The sequence below is a fragment of the Takifugu flavidus genome, chromosome 19 (genome assembly GCF_003711565.1).
Source record: "Takifugu flavidus isolate HTHZ2018 chromosome 19, ASM371156v2, whole genome shotgun sequence".
NCBI classification, from domain to species: Eukaryota; Metazoa; Chordata; class Actinopteri; order Tetraodontiformes; family Tetraodontidae; genus Takifugu; species Takifugu flavidus.
This window is the reverse complement of record NC_079538.1, coordinates 4654321-4669582: the sequence shown is the minus strand read 5'-3', so window position 1 is coordinate 4669582 and position 15262 is coordinate 4654321. Positions and strand designations below refer to the sequence as shown.

The window sequence follows — 15262 nt, the reverse complement described above, 5'->3', positions numbered from 1 at the left end:
GGGCCGAGCAGCGGTCGCCGCGTGGGAATAGAACCCTGACGCGTGAGTGTGTGTTGGATCCCTGCAGGGCAAAGTGGAGGCTGAGCTTCATCTGGTGACGGCAGAGGAGGCCGAGAAAAGCCCAGTCGGGCTGGGACGGAATGAGCCCGATCCCCTGGAGAAGCCGAAGTAAGAGGTTTTGATATTGTTGAGTCGCCACGGCGACTGGTGGTGAGCTGTTATTGTGGCCTCTTGCGCCCACCGTTGAACAACCTTCCCGCCACCCCCACTCCTCATTTCTGTGTGATTCCTGTTTCTCCCTGTTTTGACTTTCATTTGCATCCCCTGCTTTCTTCTCCCCTCTCTGCCTCCCGTCCTCAAAGTCGCCCGGACACCAGTCTCATGTGGTTTCTGAGCCCTCTCAAGTCCATTCGTTACTTCATCTGGCACAACTACCGCTGGCTCATCCTGAAGGTCCTGGGGCTGCTTCTGCTGCTGCTCCTGCTGGGCCTCTTCCTCTACTCAATCCCCGGCTACCTGGTCAAGAAGATTCTGGGGGCCTGAAGTGCCGGTAGCCTTCCGCCCCCTCTTCTCGCCATCCCCGCTTCTCTATTTAACCCCTCAGCTCCGGGGACTCTTCTTACTCGCTGACTTCCTGTTTTTTTCCCATTTCCTTCCACATCTGTCTCTCCTCTGTTGCCTTAACTGTGATCACGGTGCTTTTTGTCATGAAGCACCATTTCACACTCTAATATTGGTGGAAAAAGTGAGTGTTTCCCATCACATCCGCTCCGTTCATGCCCGTCACTCATCTCCACACCAGCTCCTGGTGTCACAGCAGACGTGAAATAATCCCCGGATAGTTATATTGTCAAAAGACGTCTAGCAAGGATTCCTAGAGCACATTTCTGATCAGTTCTGGCCTTGCTTTTGTTGGGGAAAAGTCCACAAATGACACCCTCAAAATACTTCTAATAATAGAGAGAGACCTCACCATTTATTTCATGTCGACAAAGACTAAAGGAAAATACCTTCAAATCTCTTCATGGCTGTTTGACACCAACAAACAAAAGTGGAGAACCATCAGCCCTGCGAGCTGGCGACCGTTGATTCATGCGTCCATTCTGACTTCATTAATGAGATGAATTTATTGACGCCTCTGGTGTTCCCAGCATGCTGCTGGTGTACTAACTGCCGACCTCTTCTTCTCTCCCTGTCGTACCCGTCTTGTCCCCCCTCCGCCGCCTCTGTTTCTCTCCCTCCAGTCGCCCAGACACCACCTTCCTCTGGTTCCTGAGCCCGCTGAAAGCCATCCGCTACCTGGTGTGCAACCGCTACAAGTGGCTGATCATCAAGATCGTGCTGGCGCTGCTGCTGCTCATCATGTTGGGCCTCTTCCTCTACAGCATGCCAGGATACCTGGTCAAGAAGATGCTGGGCGCCTGAGGGGGGGGAGGGTGGAGGATGGATGGTTTGAAAGAGTCAGTCCGTCACCTACGGGAAGTCAGAGAGGAAGTCACAGCTCTCCACATCAAGCCTCCATCCTGGTTTATCAGATCCAAACCCCCATCCTTGACCCCCACCTTCCCCCCACCCCCAGTGTGCTGTCATTTGTCACAAACTCTCGCTTGTAAACGTTGGCGTGATCGAGGTGTGCATGGAGGGTCACTACAATGCGTTCAAATCTCCCGTGTGCTGTAAATTCAGGCAAATAATGAACAAATGGTGAAACATTTTGCTGTCACCCCCCCCCCATAAGCACTATATGAACATCTGAGAGACTCTTTACTGATAGTATTTATTATTTGTAAATACATTTACATTATTATGTCTGTATTTCTGTTTTCCTTTCTTGTCTGTCGCCTCATTAAGCACCAACCTTTAGATTTGTTAATAAGAGCAACAGGGTGACACCTTGTCATGTATTTAGTTTATATAGTGCTTAGAACATAAGGGTGGTTGAATAAAATGTTGCATTTTTTAAATGCAATCTTTGCACAATAATGAATAATAACCAGGCAATAAATATCTATTTTTCTCTAGCGATCTTTATCGAGGCCCAGAACAAGACGGATTGAAAAGAGGAAGTTCTTTTTCAGAGACAAATGACAAAAGTTGCTACAGGGTTGAGTTGTTATGCAGTGTTAAATGTTGATTTCTGGGCTTTTTACCCCCGCAGACGCTATTCACAAAAAATTGTTTTGCGCTGTTGACGTACAGGAAGCGCCCGAGTCCTGCTACCACATCCTGTTTCCACTTGCTTCGTTATAACCCTGCTGATGAGTAAATAATAACGAGACGCCGTCAAACCTCCTGAGCCACAAGCGTTCGGGGGTCAACGCCGCCCTCAGATGTCAGCGAACGCGTGGGTCTGCATGCATCATTGTGATATCTGACCGCAGAGGTCGTGTGTGTTGGCATGACCGTCTTCCCCGACCAACACCGGCCCGATCGTCGCTGTCATCACCTCTACAGATCCAGCAGGCCCCCTGGGGTCCAGGCCAGGTGGCTCCACCCAGCATCTTAACCGTGTCTGACCCTGACCCTGACCCTACCCGCCGTCGCGTTCCCTGTGATGACGTGTTTCCCCCGTTCACCGTGCTTGTTTTTACGAAGACCTTGTGTTGAAATGCGTGCACTATTTGTTAATTTATTTGGCCTACTTAATGAAAATAAAGTGAATTCTGCTGAAAACACGCTTTTATCCCATTTTATTTCCTACTTGGGAGGTGAGAGACTCGTGCAGCAACGTCCGCAGCTCCGCGTTCTGCCGCTCCAGGCTCCGCGTCTCGGTGAGGAGCACGCCAATGTCCGTCAGCGTCGCACTGGGAAGACAGGAAACGGAAGATCAGTGCACGGCTGAGCCTGTCCTGTCCTTCCTGACAGCGTCCGCGTGTACTCACTGATACTGTGTTAGTTCTTTCACTGCCGCGTCCCAAAATCCTAGCTTCTCCTTGGGCACGGCCTTGCCGATGGTCCCCCAAAAGCCTGGATCCTCTGTGGGATCCTTGTGAGAAGAGCTGGGTTGTAGGTGGGCTGATTTTTCCCTTAAATCAAAGAAACGTGTTATTACTTCACCGAAGATAAAGTAACCACATTTGCTGGTGCTGCAGGTCCTACCTGGACGTCATGATGTGCTCGAGGAAACATTTTACCGAAGACGCCAGCTGTTGAGAATCAGCGGGTTGGTAGCTGGCCTGCCAACGGGCAACGACACCAATGACACGTGAGAGCCGGCATGACGTTACCATGACGCCCCCCTCCCCATCCCCCTCCCCCTCCTCACCTCAGTCCGCGCTCTCTGGTGGCGTTTATACTTTGACAAGAAACTGGCGATTTTGGGCAAATCCTCCTCATCCAGTTTAAAGCACTGGAAGAGAAAAGGGACGGTCAGTTTGAGCCGACTCTGGGCGCCGCTCCGCGCCAAAATAACTCACTTGGAAGAGGGAGCAGAGCTTCTCGCAGGCCGAGTCCAGCGGATCCAGCTGCTTCGGAGGCTCATCGTCCAGCTGAAATCCCTGGGTGGAAGAGGAAATTCCCTGATAAGTGAACACAAACCTCACACCACCTTTCTCTCTGCAAGAATCGGGCTCGTTCCCGAGCTTCTCACCGCCTCGTCGCACAGCTGCGACACGGCCTCTAACCATATTTCCTTGTTCAACGCCGCTTGGCCCTCGTCTTCGGCCTCCGATGTCGGCCCGTCCGAGGCGCCCGGTGCCAGGCCGTGAACCTTGCTACCCTGCTTTTCCCTCTGGGAAGCAGCAGAGCGCACCACCGGAGGCTTTTCCTTGGCCAGCCCGAGCTCCTTGCGGATCAAGGCGTCGAGAGCCGAAGCCCTCTCGAAAACCTGCTTCAGCTCTTCTTCCAACGCAGAACGAACCTTTGCGGCTTTCTGGGCCTCCATGTCTGCGGAGCGCCTGGGCGAATGGAGGAGGGTCAGAGGACAGAATGAGGAGAGCGGCGAGACGGGAGCAGCTGGACTCTTCGGGCTTACTTCGCTTTCTTTTGTATGCGCTCATATTGTTGGACGTTGCGCTTCAAGTCGTCCAGGAGACTGTTGTTGTTCTTCTTCATCTCTTTGGCCACGCTGCTGTACTGGGATAAAAGCTTCTTCAGCTCCATCTGCAGACTGAAAAATGGGGGTGGTGACCTACAGAACCCTGTGCGGCCGTGGTGTGTATTTATGATGGGGGAAGGTCCTCGGACTTACCTGTTGGTCCTCCTCATCATATTTTCCAGTTTGGACTTGTTCTTTATTGAGTCGTCCTCTTCCTTTATTTGCTTGAGCTTCGTGGCCGTTGTGGTCGCCTTCACCATTTGGTGCCGTCTCTGCTGAGTCTGCAAACGCAGGAATCCCACCACCACCATTCTAGTCTGGCGACTGAGCACGGTCACTCACAAGACCCACCTGATACTTTGCGTTCTCCTCTATCTCCTGGAGGTTGGTCGTGTCCGCCGTCTCCAGGATTTGTTTATCCAGTGCGACTTCGTGCTGCTCCACTTTTTCCCTCCTCTTTGCCAGCAGCTCAAGCTGCCAATAGACCAACCGACACTTTAATACGAAGGCTCACAACCTGCGTCACATAGACATGAGTCAGAGGTTCCGACCTCTTTGTTTAAGATTTTCTTCATGCTTTCGTCCCATTCAGTCTTGTCTCGCGTGAGCAGGACCTCATGCTCCTGCTGGTAAATATCCTATAACACAATGGCTGATTAGTAACACAATACAAACACGTGGGCACGGATCCGTGCGCCTCCGTACGCTTATCTGGGCTAGCTCCTCCCTGTAGGCGTTCACCAAGGTTGTCATCTGGCCTTGAATCCTCTCGATCATGAGGTCCAGATCCTCTCTCTGCTTTCTCAAGTCCTTGACGAAGTGATCGTCCGTGACCTTCAGGTCCTGGTGAAATCCTCATTATTAGCGTTTGAATCATCACTTCAATCTCAGCCGGCCCAGTTACCTTTTGCAGCTGCTTTATGAGCTTTTTCTTATCGTTGAGCAATTCATCGCAGAGCTCCTTCTGGCTGGCCAGGATTGCCTGCAGGTCCTGAGGGGTCAGGTTCTCCGTCGGTACTGACCAGGAGCTGCTGATCTCTTCGAACTTTGCCTGGCTGGACTGCGCCTCATTCTCCAGCTGCTCCAACCTGAGGCCGAGCGGACAAGCACGGACGCCAACAAATGAGGAGAATGAACCAAAGGGGAAGAGCCGGAGTCCACCAGAGCATTGTGAGATCACCTCTTCCTCTGGGTGTCCATCAGCTCTTTCCTTCGCTGCACCTCTTTGGCATCGGCTGCAGCCTGGGTGTTGGTCACTAACGTCGTCAGACGCGTCCGCAGGTTGGGGATTCTTTGAGGGTCGACAGACTGGAATAAACACGACGTATGAAGTCAGCAACACACACAGTACTGAGTTTATGCAAGTAAACGCTGCTGTCCGTCGCCAGAAAAAAGGTGCATCAGCTTGATTCATTTCCTTCAGCGTCCATGGCGATGATCCTTTCTGTTGTCGGTGTCTCACCTTGTCGGAACTTCCTGTTTCTTTCTCCTGTCGCTGTTGGAGGTTCGAGCAGTTTAATAGAGCCTTGGACGGCTGCGATATGCTATGTTGCTTTGATTCAAAGCTTCTTTGACCATTGATCCTGGTAGCATATTTTGTGACCTTGTGAAAGCTTTTCCTATTCATCCCATATATCCCAGTACATATATGTCACTCACCGCCCACGCAACACGCACGCACAAAGCGATCAGTTGCTTTTCATGCAGACAGAATAATAAAAACTTAAACCGTTTCGCTGTCCTTCACGCTCTCGTCTTTGACCTTTGACTCCTCATCATCTCGCTGAAGGGGGACCCTGAAAATGTCAGACATAATAAGATAAACGTAGCAGCCTGAGGCTGCGGCGTCGGTGAAAGTTACATTGTGTGCTTGTAGCGACGCGCAGGCGCTTGCACAGTTACCCGGGTTGAGCATCGCCCTTTTCGGACGCCCGCAGAGCTGCAGATGCATCTTGACGGACCTCTTCTTTTTCCATAGCGTATATGCTGACAGTGCTCAGTCTTGTTATTTGAGTTTTAAGGAGACGCCACGGGTCCGTGTGTTGTTTGGGTACGCGTTGCTATGGATACAGGAGTCGAATGAGACACAAGCGACCGGAACCAACAGCGAATATCAGCGTGAATGTGGAAGTGAATCATTACAAATGATCAACCCAGCAACCGCAGGCCATGCTTCAGCGAGATGATTTAATCTCGGCTATGCGTCGAAACATAAGGATTTAGAGGAGGAATTAGTGCTGATTCTTGAACAAACCCAAACCGAGAACAGAACTTTCGTCGCCCCAAAACGCGACTCGGTGCTGCCACCCAACGGTGCAAACGGTTACTGCACCCTTCGCATGGTCGCCCTCAATTATCAAAATAAAAAAGTAGAACTATACTTCCTTGTATATTTCCTATATTTCCTTATATCAATCCCTCGTCACAGATAAGCCTAAATGGCAACCAATATTCAAACGGTTTGATTTGTTAAAATATAGTACAGTTGTATTGTCACGCTTTCAGATTCAAATAGTCGCTAATCACCACATCGACAGTCGCACTTCAAGCAGCAAAACTAACGCAAGGTAACACAAACTAACGCAAGGTAACACAAAAACCAAACTAACGTAAGGTGAAATCAAACTGCTTCGGGTTTCAACCGCTGGGTATCCCAAAGCATTGGCACAGGTTCGGGCACCGGCTGGGGGCGCTATTGCACTGCGTTTTTAACCAGCATCTTTGGCAAGTGGCACGTTTTGGACCTAACACATGGACAGAGCAGCTGTGGTCCACACACATGCAAGCACGCGCGCACACCCAAACCCACACACACACACACACACATACAAATTATTAATGTCTTCTCAAGCTGCAGGCTCTCTGGGTGTCCACATATACTAACACATGCATGGGTCAGATGTTCCTGCCCTCTAAAGTGTGCCCCCCATCACACACACACACACACACACACACACACACACACAAACTTCCTGCCCACTGTGGCCCTCGGGCTCACCCTCTCAACCCACAGGGAGCCTCTCTCTCTTCTGGCCTCAAGTGGCCTTAGTTGCTGCTGAGCCGGTCGGCCAGCAAAGGTTTCTGACATATGATCCAGCATCTGTGATGTCACCAACAGCTGACTTGTCATAAGACCCTTCGGGTGGGGGCTAGCGGGGAAAGGTCTTATTTTCAACAGACCCTTAGCTGGAACGCTGAGTGCTTTCGCATCAAGCCACTGAGACTAGAAAATAAATGAGCTTCGAGAGTGATTCTATAATCTATCATAATACCATAATCTTGGGATTGACAGACTTTGACCCCACTCACAGGTGTATAATACAGCCCATTCACTCTGCATATGCACCCTGACAGAGGTGTGTGTGTCCGCTAATTCCTTCTTCCAGGGGCATATGTTTACTCCTTGTTCAACAAAGCATCATATTCATTGCTCCGGGGGTTGAGAGGTGCAAAATCTAAGCCTGACCTTCAGCCAGTTAACTAACTGACAGCTTAGGGTATTTAGGAAGGGGGGGGGGGGGGGGGGGTTGCATAACAGCTGATGTTCTGACTAACTAATTCTTAATATTTCCATAACGAAGGGGAAATTTGCTGCTTAGCAACCTGCGACGAAGCGCTGAGGTATTTGTTCCAGGGGAGGCTGCGATGGAGTCAAAGAGGATGAGTGAAAGTTCCGTTTTACCCGGAGGATTACAGAAGCTTTTAATCCCACCCGAGGCATCGCCGACACCGCTTTTCTGCTGCAAACCAGCACCGGTGGCTGTGAGGCCTTTTCAACAACCAAAGAGGAGATTTATGAGCGCAGTGTTTCAGTCTTGAAGACAGCGGATCCTTATTTTGGGCATTTCTATAAGTCTTTGGCCTTTTTCCCACCTGTGATATCGCTTTATACATAAAATCAGACAGAGAAGCATCTGGGAAACGATCAAAAGCGCTTCTCCTGGTTTATTAAATATGAAATCCACTGCTAAAAGGACCTTTTTTGCCATTGGTTGATGTATTTATCCAAAGTAAATGTAAATTCAGTGTGGCCCAATGTGGCACAGATGCATATGTCCATACATCATTGTGTAAAAAAACCAACCCAAAAACAGTTTAAATCAAGTTTAGTACTATTGAAATTGAACTGAAAGCAAAATGATCCGCAATCTGTGTAACTGGGCCAACTTGCGTAAACAACAACAAAGATGAATCAGAAACTCTGGTCTGCACGTTATTTACCATGAAGCACAAGTTGCTCGTCGACCTGCATGCGCCTTAAATCGACATTCGCGATGGTTTCGGACCCTTTTTCCTTCCCCGCTCATAATCCAGCCAGACGTCAAAGAGCAGAGGCAGCTGTCACCATCGGGAATATCAGTCGGCTTACAAAATCTAAACAAACATAAACCTTCACATTGGCAGGAGAATTATTCCCAAAGTCATTTTTCTTATCAAGGCTCTTTGTGAGTGGATTAGGTGAACAATAATTATGTGTGGCATTAGGCCGTGATTACTGCGGGATCGGATTTCTATTTTTTTTTCCTCCCAAATTCAACGAGAGCCTCAACCAGCTGTCCTCATTCTTTACCTTATTTCCTCGATGTTCTGGCGGTGCTTCGTGCCATCACTTCAGTCTCCTGCAGCCTTTCTTCTCCCTGTGTTATTATGTGGGATAAAGGCCCTAAAGGCCCATTTCTGGAAGTCTTTGACTTCTACGCCTCAACACTTCAAAGCACATGTAGTGCAACATGTCCACACGTATCTGGAAAGCTATTTACTAATGACTGCACATTAATTTGCTGCATCGGGGGATCAATTTGTGGTGTTTTCATCGGTGGGAGTCATCTGAAGGTGTGACATATAAATCCACTTGTTCAATTGGCTCCATTTCTGACTTAAGCAGACATAACATGGATCCTTTAAACACTTAACGAAGGTCGAATCGTCCTCTGATTTTCTTCTTAATCTGAAAGAGCAGAACTGAAGTCTGAGCCCTGTTAAGGTTCAAATGGCTCCTAATTTACCTGAGCTACTTATCCAGATTTTATTTAACTTTTTTTTACACACCTCTTCATAGCATTAGACTTTTTTGTGCCTAATGTGTCCAAATCACATTAGGCACAACCATCCTGGGTTTGGAGTTTATTCCAGTTAACTAAGACACGCCGACTCCTGTTTAATGTCTCAACAGCATCTTTCAAATGAAATCAGCCATTTGCTCATTCATATTTCGCTTTGCCGGCATTTCCGTCCCGATTTAAGACCCTGCGGAGGGGGCTTAACGGTAATTATGGTTGCACATGAGCTGCTCAGCGCACGGAGGCGTGCAGCAGTGCACATGCAGGCCTCCTTTTGGGTTTGGTGGGTCATATGACCCGGCATTTGTGTAATGCTCTTTAGACCCACAGTGGCTGCACTCCACAAGACCAAAAAGCCAAAAGGAGTTTAACGGATGTGTTGCTGCGATTATTCGGCCAAGTATCTTTATCCCACATTTAGATTAGCTGCTAATGAGGGAGGGAAAAGCCTCGCTGAAACGCGGGGCCACATCGCCGGAGCACCGGGGGCCAAGCCCGTGTGAAGAAACAGCTTTAATGCAGCGGGGACTTATCACACATCGCGGAGCTGCGGCCGCAGCGAAGGTGCTGGTTTGGGAAAAGGAGGGGAAAAAATGGTCAGAAAAACAGATTTGGACATTTTCCCCAATAGACCGGGAGAAGATCTTTTCAGAAAAGGGCAGAAGCAGCAGGCTCGCTGAAGGAAAAGTGCATATAAAATAACATTGTTTTAATGTCTACATTCAAACCACTTGTCGCACTTCATACAACAGCAAATGTTCCATGATATCATAAATGACTGGAATTTGTCTTTTTCCTTCTTCTGAAAAGCAGTAAGGTATGAAGATCTTTTCATTTCATCATGTTAGATTTTAATCACACACACCAATTACTGATGATGGCAAAAAAAAAAAAAAGATTTTATCATCTGGGGCAGCTGGAAACAAGATCACGACCAAAAAAAGAGTAAGGAAAAAAAAAAAACACCGAGTGGAAAACAGAGAAGACTGCAGCTAAAATGCTGGAGTGCTCTTACATTATATGCATTGTGTCTTTTTTCCTCTCCCCTTACAGCAGATACATGTTACCACTAATGGACATCAAGTGGTTTCCTTTTGTAGCTTTTGGGGACACACATGAGACACAGGAAACCCATTTCTCAACCCATAATTAGGACAAGAGAGCACTCTGCTCACCCTTTCTGGTAACATCCAGTGACCTGAAGATTGGTAATGAGTTGAAATAGAAGAAGCGCCAGAAGAACATCAGTGGATCACCCAGTAAACAAAACACCTGATGGTGGAATTGGAACGTTGGACGCGCGGCGATGAAAGTGCTTCAGTTTCTTGCATGTGAGAAACATCCGTGCACCTCCAGGAAGCCACTGATTTGTGTCTTTATTTTTTTTTTTACAAACCCTCAGAGAACTCTGACGGGATCGGGGGCGCCGACGTTGCTCCTCTAGGGACCCAGTGAAATCTTCGACCTTGTAACGTCCGTTGTGCTCCGGTTCTCCTCCTCAGCTCAGTTTATCCTGGATGTTCATCAGACTGTTGTAGGACTTGGCCCGTTTGGCTGCAGCGACATTTAAATGGAAGTATGTTACAAAGCACTCTGGGAAATATCCTAAAAACACACAGCAGAACTGTCACACCAAAGCATGAATCCCATTCTCTCGGAATCCTGCAGCAGAAAATAAGCTCCGATGAATCTTAGAATGAAGCTAAAGCTGCTGCAGGCTAGCATGAAGACGGAATGATCCCTGAAGTTCAATAGCACGTGCATCTGTCTCAGGACAGGTGAAGATTCTACGAAGGTGGAAACTTCGGTCCTCTGTTTTCCAATATCCATAACAAATAAAACAGCAGCAAATAAATGCTCCTATAGGATGCACGCTTGCTTTGCAACCACCTAAAAACAGGCAAACTTCAAAACCAAACGCAGCAAAGAAAGACCCCAACCCTCAAAAACCAAATCTCTTCCTGTGACAATGGATGAATTAAGCTGGTTACTCACGGTGTATGAGCTTGCGTTTCTTTTGTTCTGAGTGAAGGAAGCTGCTCAAGTAGAAGATGACGGGCAGAAAGAGCATGAAGCTGGACACGGCGATGACTGGCACCGTCTCCTCACGGGGGACGGAACAGTTGAAGCTTGTGCTCCAGAGTCTGTGCGTCGTGTTCATCTGGAAGGAAATGCCACAAACGTCATTCAGCCCTCAGATACCATCGGCCACGCGGGGATAACGAGCACGGCCCTGGAACTTCCTTCATTTCCGGGTCAGGACATCAGATTCAGAGACAAAAACAGCACGTCATACGCTGCCACTAGCTTTTAGATCCCACTCAAGAGTGATGGAACATTACTTCATGATGTTTTGGAAGAGATTTACCCAGCCGTCGTAAGGAGGAATCCTTCCTTGTACATCTTAAAACACACTCCTGCAGACTCTAAATCCCATTGATAAATCGGTCTAATTGATTTTGCAGTTCATTACAGTGATTCTTCATACCGAATCCTCCATGTCGATACACACAGCCTGACTCTTGTCCAGCCGGTTGTACAGCTTGTTCAGTTCTCCGTAGATGCCCTTACAGCTTTTGCACAGTTCTGTCTGGTTGTCCTGGAGAGAAATATACGGTTAATATAAACACATCAGGCACAAGGGGCGCTGTCAGAGTTCTTATCTACCTGTTGATTCTTCTCAAAGCAGGTGAGTGTCTGGTTGAGGGTTGCCAGGAAGACCAGCGTGTCATTGGTCAGACTCCGGTATCCTGTCGTGATGCATCCTGCACAAGAAATGAGGTAAAACCCATGTTTCAGAGGAAATGGCGCTTATCTGCTCAGGCTCTCACTGTCACAGTTGGACTGGGTCCAGATGTCACGCAGGCTGTTGTAGAGCAGATCGAGCAGCATCAGTCGATCACTGTGCAGCAGAATCTCCTTGCAGCTTTCGTTGCCAGGGCCAGTCTGGAGACACATTCACACTTTATTAGCCACCTCACAGGTTTGCGGTGCTTTCACGGCCGCAGAAACAAAGTCAAACGGCCGAATTGGCATTTCCTCATATTTGGCCACCAACATCACGGGATCCCCGATCATGAGACACATCAGCCGACACCAGAGTGAGGCTTGGGCTACTCCAGGAGAATGGAGGCCGCTTACGAAGTCAGAGGAAAGGACTTGTTTTTTCGGTAACATACCTTGTCTGAGATGTTCACGTAAATGTCTCCGAGGCTGCCGTAGGCCGAGTAACAGTTCTGACACACTTTAACGGGTCGCGCAGCGGGTACAAAGCAGTCGATAGAAGCGACATAGCGCTGTCCGAAAATGCCAAGCAAATTACGGCAGTAGACGCTGATCTCCTGGTCCTCAGGTAACAAAGACAGGAGGTTTAACGCTAACACGGAGTCGGTGTTTACTTTAAACGCAGTCGAGTTGGACGCGGCAGCGGGAGGATTCAAAGAAATTCCTTCCAGTCTGTCAGCTGCAGCAAAATCAGTCGGGTTTAATCCGTCACTGCACACGGCGACGTAAATATTTGATATTAAAGTTAGCGAAAAAGTAAAGACCGAAACGCTTTTAGGGAAAGACATGGTCAAACGACGTATTCCCGAAACTGTTTTACTTTCTTTCCTGACAACCATTATTTCCGGGTTCCATCGTCATGGTATCATATGACCGCGCGTAGTCTCGCGAGATCACGTCGTTCCGACATAAGAATCTTGATCCTAAAATAACATTAAACTCTAATAGTAAAAGTTACTGTCGTCTAAATTGAATACATTCATTTATCATCTGTATCACAATGCTTGATTTTAAGGGTTTTATGTTTGTACCTTTTGTAAAATCTTTTGTTTGTTTGTGAGTAGTGTGTAACTGCGTGCGCGCCTGGCAGAGATATCCACTGCCACCGTGCAATTTTTCACTGCGCTCAGCTCGTAGCAAATAATTATAGAGTCAATGTAAACGATTTGGGCTCCCATCCTGATTGTGATAATTGTGAAAAACCTCCTCGAATCAAGCAACCACAGTCAATGGCCGTTAATGTGAAATTAGTGGCTCTTGATAAGTTGCAGGCCGCATCAATTCCGCAGTCATCAAAGCCTAATGAAAATGGAGGGAGCGAGAGCGCGCGGCATTAGCGGCCTATTCTGCTGCCTGTGCTCAACTCCGGTGGTAAATATGGATTCTGGCCTTTAATGCTCCTCTCAATGCACATACGGCAGCAGCAGCTCATTAACTCCTCTCCTGACCGGGGTTCACCTAATTGTTCAGATGTTCACCACTCATTTATTATTCTCTAGTGTGGCTCTCAGAAAGAAGACATGATTACAGCCCAAACCATCAAGGCTCACACATTTATCTTTATGCATGATAAAATGCCATTAGCATGCTAGCCTATGGTGCGCAGCATGTACTACAGAAGTTTACACCGTCTGCATGGACCACGTTATGCACAAACTTCTGAAACTTGCCCTTTGCTAATCAGTAGAGCACGAAGTAAAACCGGCGTTTCATTACTATTAGAGATGGCCATCATTGTCAGACGCATGAAATCGTCTTCATTAGCATGTGATAGAGAAGCCTGGGGGGGAGAAATCACTAATTAGACCTACAAATTAGATGAGGGCAACGATGAGAGCCCTTCAGGAGCCTTTGGTAAGACTGCATGATAAGCCTGGCATACAAAATAATGAAAGTGGTAAAAAGGAAGCCTATTTCTGAGGAAGAGAATTGATTATCGGACATTAACACCACATGGAGATATATTTTTTTTAAAATTAAAATTCTCATTAAGGTGTATCTCCAAAGACTATACGTCATATGATCTTAACTAACACATATCAGCCTTCTGTCCAGCAGTAAAGTGTTTATTTCGTCCCCTGGATTAGGCACTTAAAAGTGGGGAAATACAATGAACAATGAGAAAGTTTAAGGAAGTTTTTTAAACACATTTACCTGGGGAAAGTGTTGGGGTTACTTCCATCTTGTTTTTTAACAAAACTATTAATTGATTTAAAAACCTTTCCACCATAGCTGTCACATAAAAACAGCATAAGGTAAATGTGGGCCATCTTTTACCAGTAAATTGTGTTTATTCACTAGTGTCGCTTAAATAACTTGTGTGTTTGAGGAGTCTTTTCAGTCCTTGAGAAAGGCTCTAACTGGACAATCACAAAAGGGGTTAACTCAAACAGTCCAGCCTTAAACTTGGCTCTTGGCGTGGGGAGAGAAAATAGCTGTAAAGTTATGCAGAAGTTATTCTTCATCCTTCGGGCCGTCCCTAATCCTCCAAAAACCTCATTCTTTCATCAGAGAACTGTGCCTCCTTTCTTGTTCACCCCTCTCTATACAACATAAAGTCAGACTGCATTTAATGGTTATGTCGGGATGGGAGCGGGGCTTTCTTCTTCCCCCTTTCTCCAGAATATTGCCCTTTTCGTCGTGTGAGTCTCCCAACCCGCGGGGACACCCATATTCTTCCAGCCGCGTCTGACTCGAATCACAAACTAACCCTGATTTTCATCACTTTGCTGGGAAATGCTTGGAGTGATAATAGAGATTTCGCTTTCATTTTATACGCTTGACTTGGTTATTGTTGCTTTTCTCCTCTCCCGTGATTTCCCCCTTTTCCAGGGATTAGCCCTGACTTTGCCCCCAATACTGGCCGCCGAAGTGCCCCTGAGCCCCACGTCAACAATTGGTGCATATCAAGGCACTTTTGCACTCTTGAAAAATGGGGGCGAAAGAGAACTTCTAATGAAAGAAACTGATGCTTTTCAGATTCACAGCCCCCCTCACCCCCGAGAAAAGGTTTTCCAAGAACCGCCACATTGATTACGTTGATGAGGACGATGGCAGCGATCATCTGACTGCCACAGTGAAGCTGAGGAGAATGGCCGATTTATTTAATATTTTCAGCCCCGTGGCTCCTAACTGGACGCACCAAAAGTTTGCAACGCGGGATGGAGACATTTGCCGTCTTCCCGGATCAGACATCTCTGTGGCGCTGTGAGAAGTTAATCGTTGTTGACGGTGGGTTGTGCACCCTTCCACAGGCGGCAGAGCTGGGATCTCTCCTGGAAAGCCTGATCTGTGCTCATATTGAGGGAATGGATAATTACCAAACACGCAGCCGACAGCAGCGACACAAAAGCCGCTTTGACTTCCTCACTGCTGGTCGCCT

At 47.7% G+C, this 15262-nt stretch overlaps 3 protein-coding genes across 11 annotated transcripts in view; 1 reads left to right on the top strand and 2 right to left on the bottom strand.

The window, feature by feature from the left end:
• otofa (otoferlin a) overlaps positions 1–2673 on the top strand; it is a 37703-nt gene extending 35030 nt beyond the window's left edge. For 5 of the 9 annotated variants that reach the window (XM_057017777.1, XM_057017779.1, XM_057017784.1 and 2 more), the window contains 3 exons: positions 68–168; positions 363–550; positions 1245–1385. In XM_057017777.1, coding sequence (XP_056873757.1) covers positions 68–168; positions 363–543 — 282 coding nt within the window. In that variant the 3' untranslated portion in view covers positions 544–550; positions 1245–1385. Of the gene's footprint in view, positions 1–67; positions 169–362; positions 551–1244 lie in introns of all 9 variants that reach the window. The other 4 variants (XM_057017783.1, XM_057017782.1, XM_057017778.1 and 1 more) reach the window with 1 other exon arrangement.
• Positions 946–6335, bottom strand: drc1 (dynein regulatory complex subunit 1 homolog (Chlamydomonas)). Its single transcript, XM_057017791.1, has 16 exons — positions 5939–6335; positions 5766–5832; positions 5217–5344; positions 4941–5124; positions 4742–4879; positions 4588–4674; positions 4388–4510; positions 4190–4317; positions 3974–4108; positions 3590–3896; positions 3417–3497; positions 3266–3349; positions 3100–3176; positions 2883–3026; positions 2702–2804; positions 946–1473 (listed from the first exon to the last, which is right to left on the bottom strand). Exons 1-16 carry the CDS (start codon positions 6010–6012, stop codon positions 1462–1464), a joined length of 1872 nt encoding a protein of 623 aa, XP_056873771.1. The 5' UTR covers positions 6013–6335; the 3' UTR covers positions 946–1461.
• Positions 6336–9924: 3589 nt separating this feature from the next.
• On the bottom strand, positions 9925–12745 carry ostm1 (osteoclastogenesis associated transmembrane protein 1). Its single transcript, XM_057017808.1, has 6 exons — positions 12276–12745; positions 11928–12042; positions 11764–11861; positions 11585–11695; positions 11092–11257; positions 9925–10650 (listed from the first exon to the last, which is right to left on the bottom strand). Exons 1-6 carry the CDS (start codon positions 12717–12719, stop codon positions 10595–10597), a joined length of 990 nt encoding a protein of 329 aa, XP_056873788.1. The 5' UTR covers positions 12720–12745; the 3' UTR covers positions 9925–10594.
• Between the last annotated feature and the right edge of the window lie 2517 nt (positions 12746–15262).

Bases quoted from the DNA above. Each gene is read 5' to 3' on its own strand.
- drc1 (XM_057017791.1), bottom strand. From the start codon at position 6,012: ATGGAAAAAGAAGAGGTCCGTCAAGATGCATCTGCAGCTCTGCGGGCG. The intron at 4,675-4,741 runs GTACGGAGGCGC...ATTGTGTTATAG, and splicing joins AGGAGCTAGCCCAGATAAGC to GATATTTACCAGCAGGAGCA. The intron at 4,318-4,387 runs GTGGGTCTTGTG...CTGCGTTTGCAG, and splicing joins AGGAGAACGCAAAGTATCAG to ACTCAGCAGAGACGGCACCA.
- ostm1 (XM_057017808.1), bottom strand. From the start codon at position 12,719: ATGGTTGTCAGGAAAGAAAGTAAAACAGTTTCGGGAATACGTCGTTTG. The intron at 12,043-12,275 runs GTATGTTACCGA...ATGTGTCTCCAG, and splicing joins ACGTGAACATCTCAGACAAG to ACTGGCCCTGGCAACGAAAG. The intron at 11,862-11,927 runs GTGAGAGCCTGA...TTTCTTGTGCAG, and splicing joins GACCCAGTCCAACTGTGACA to GATGCATCACGACAGGATAC.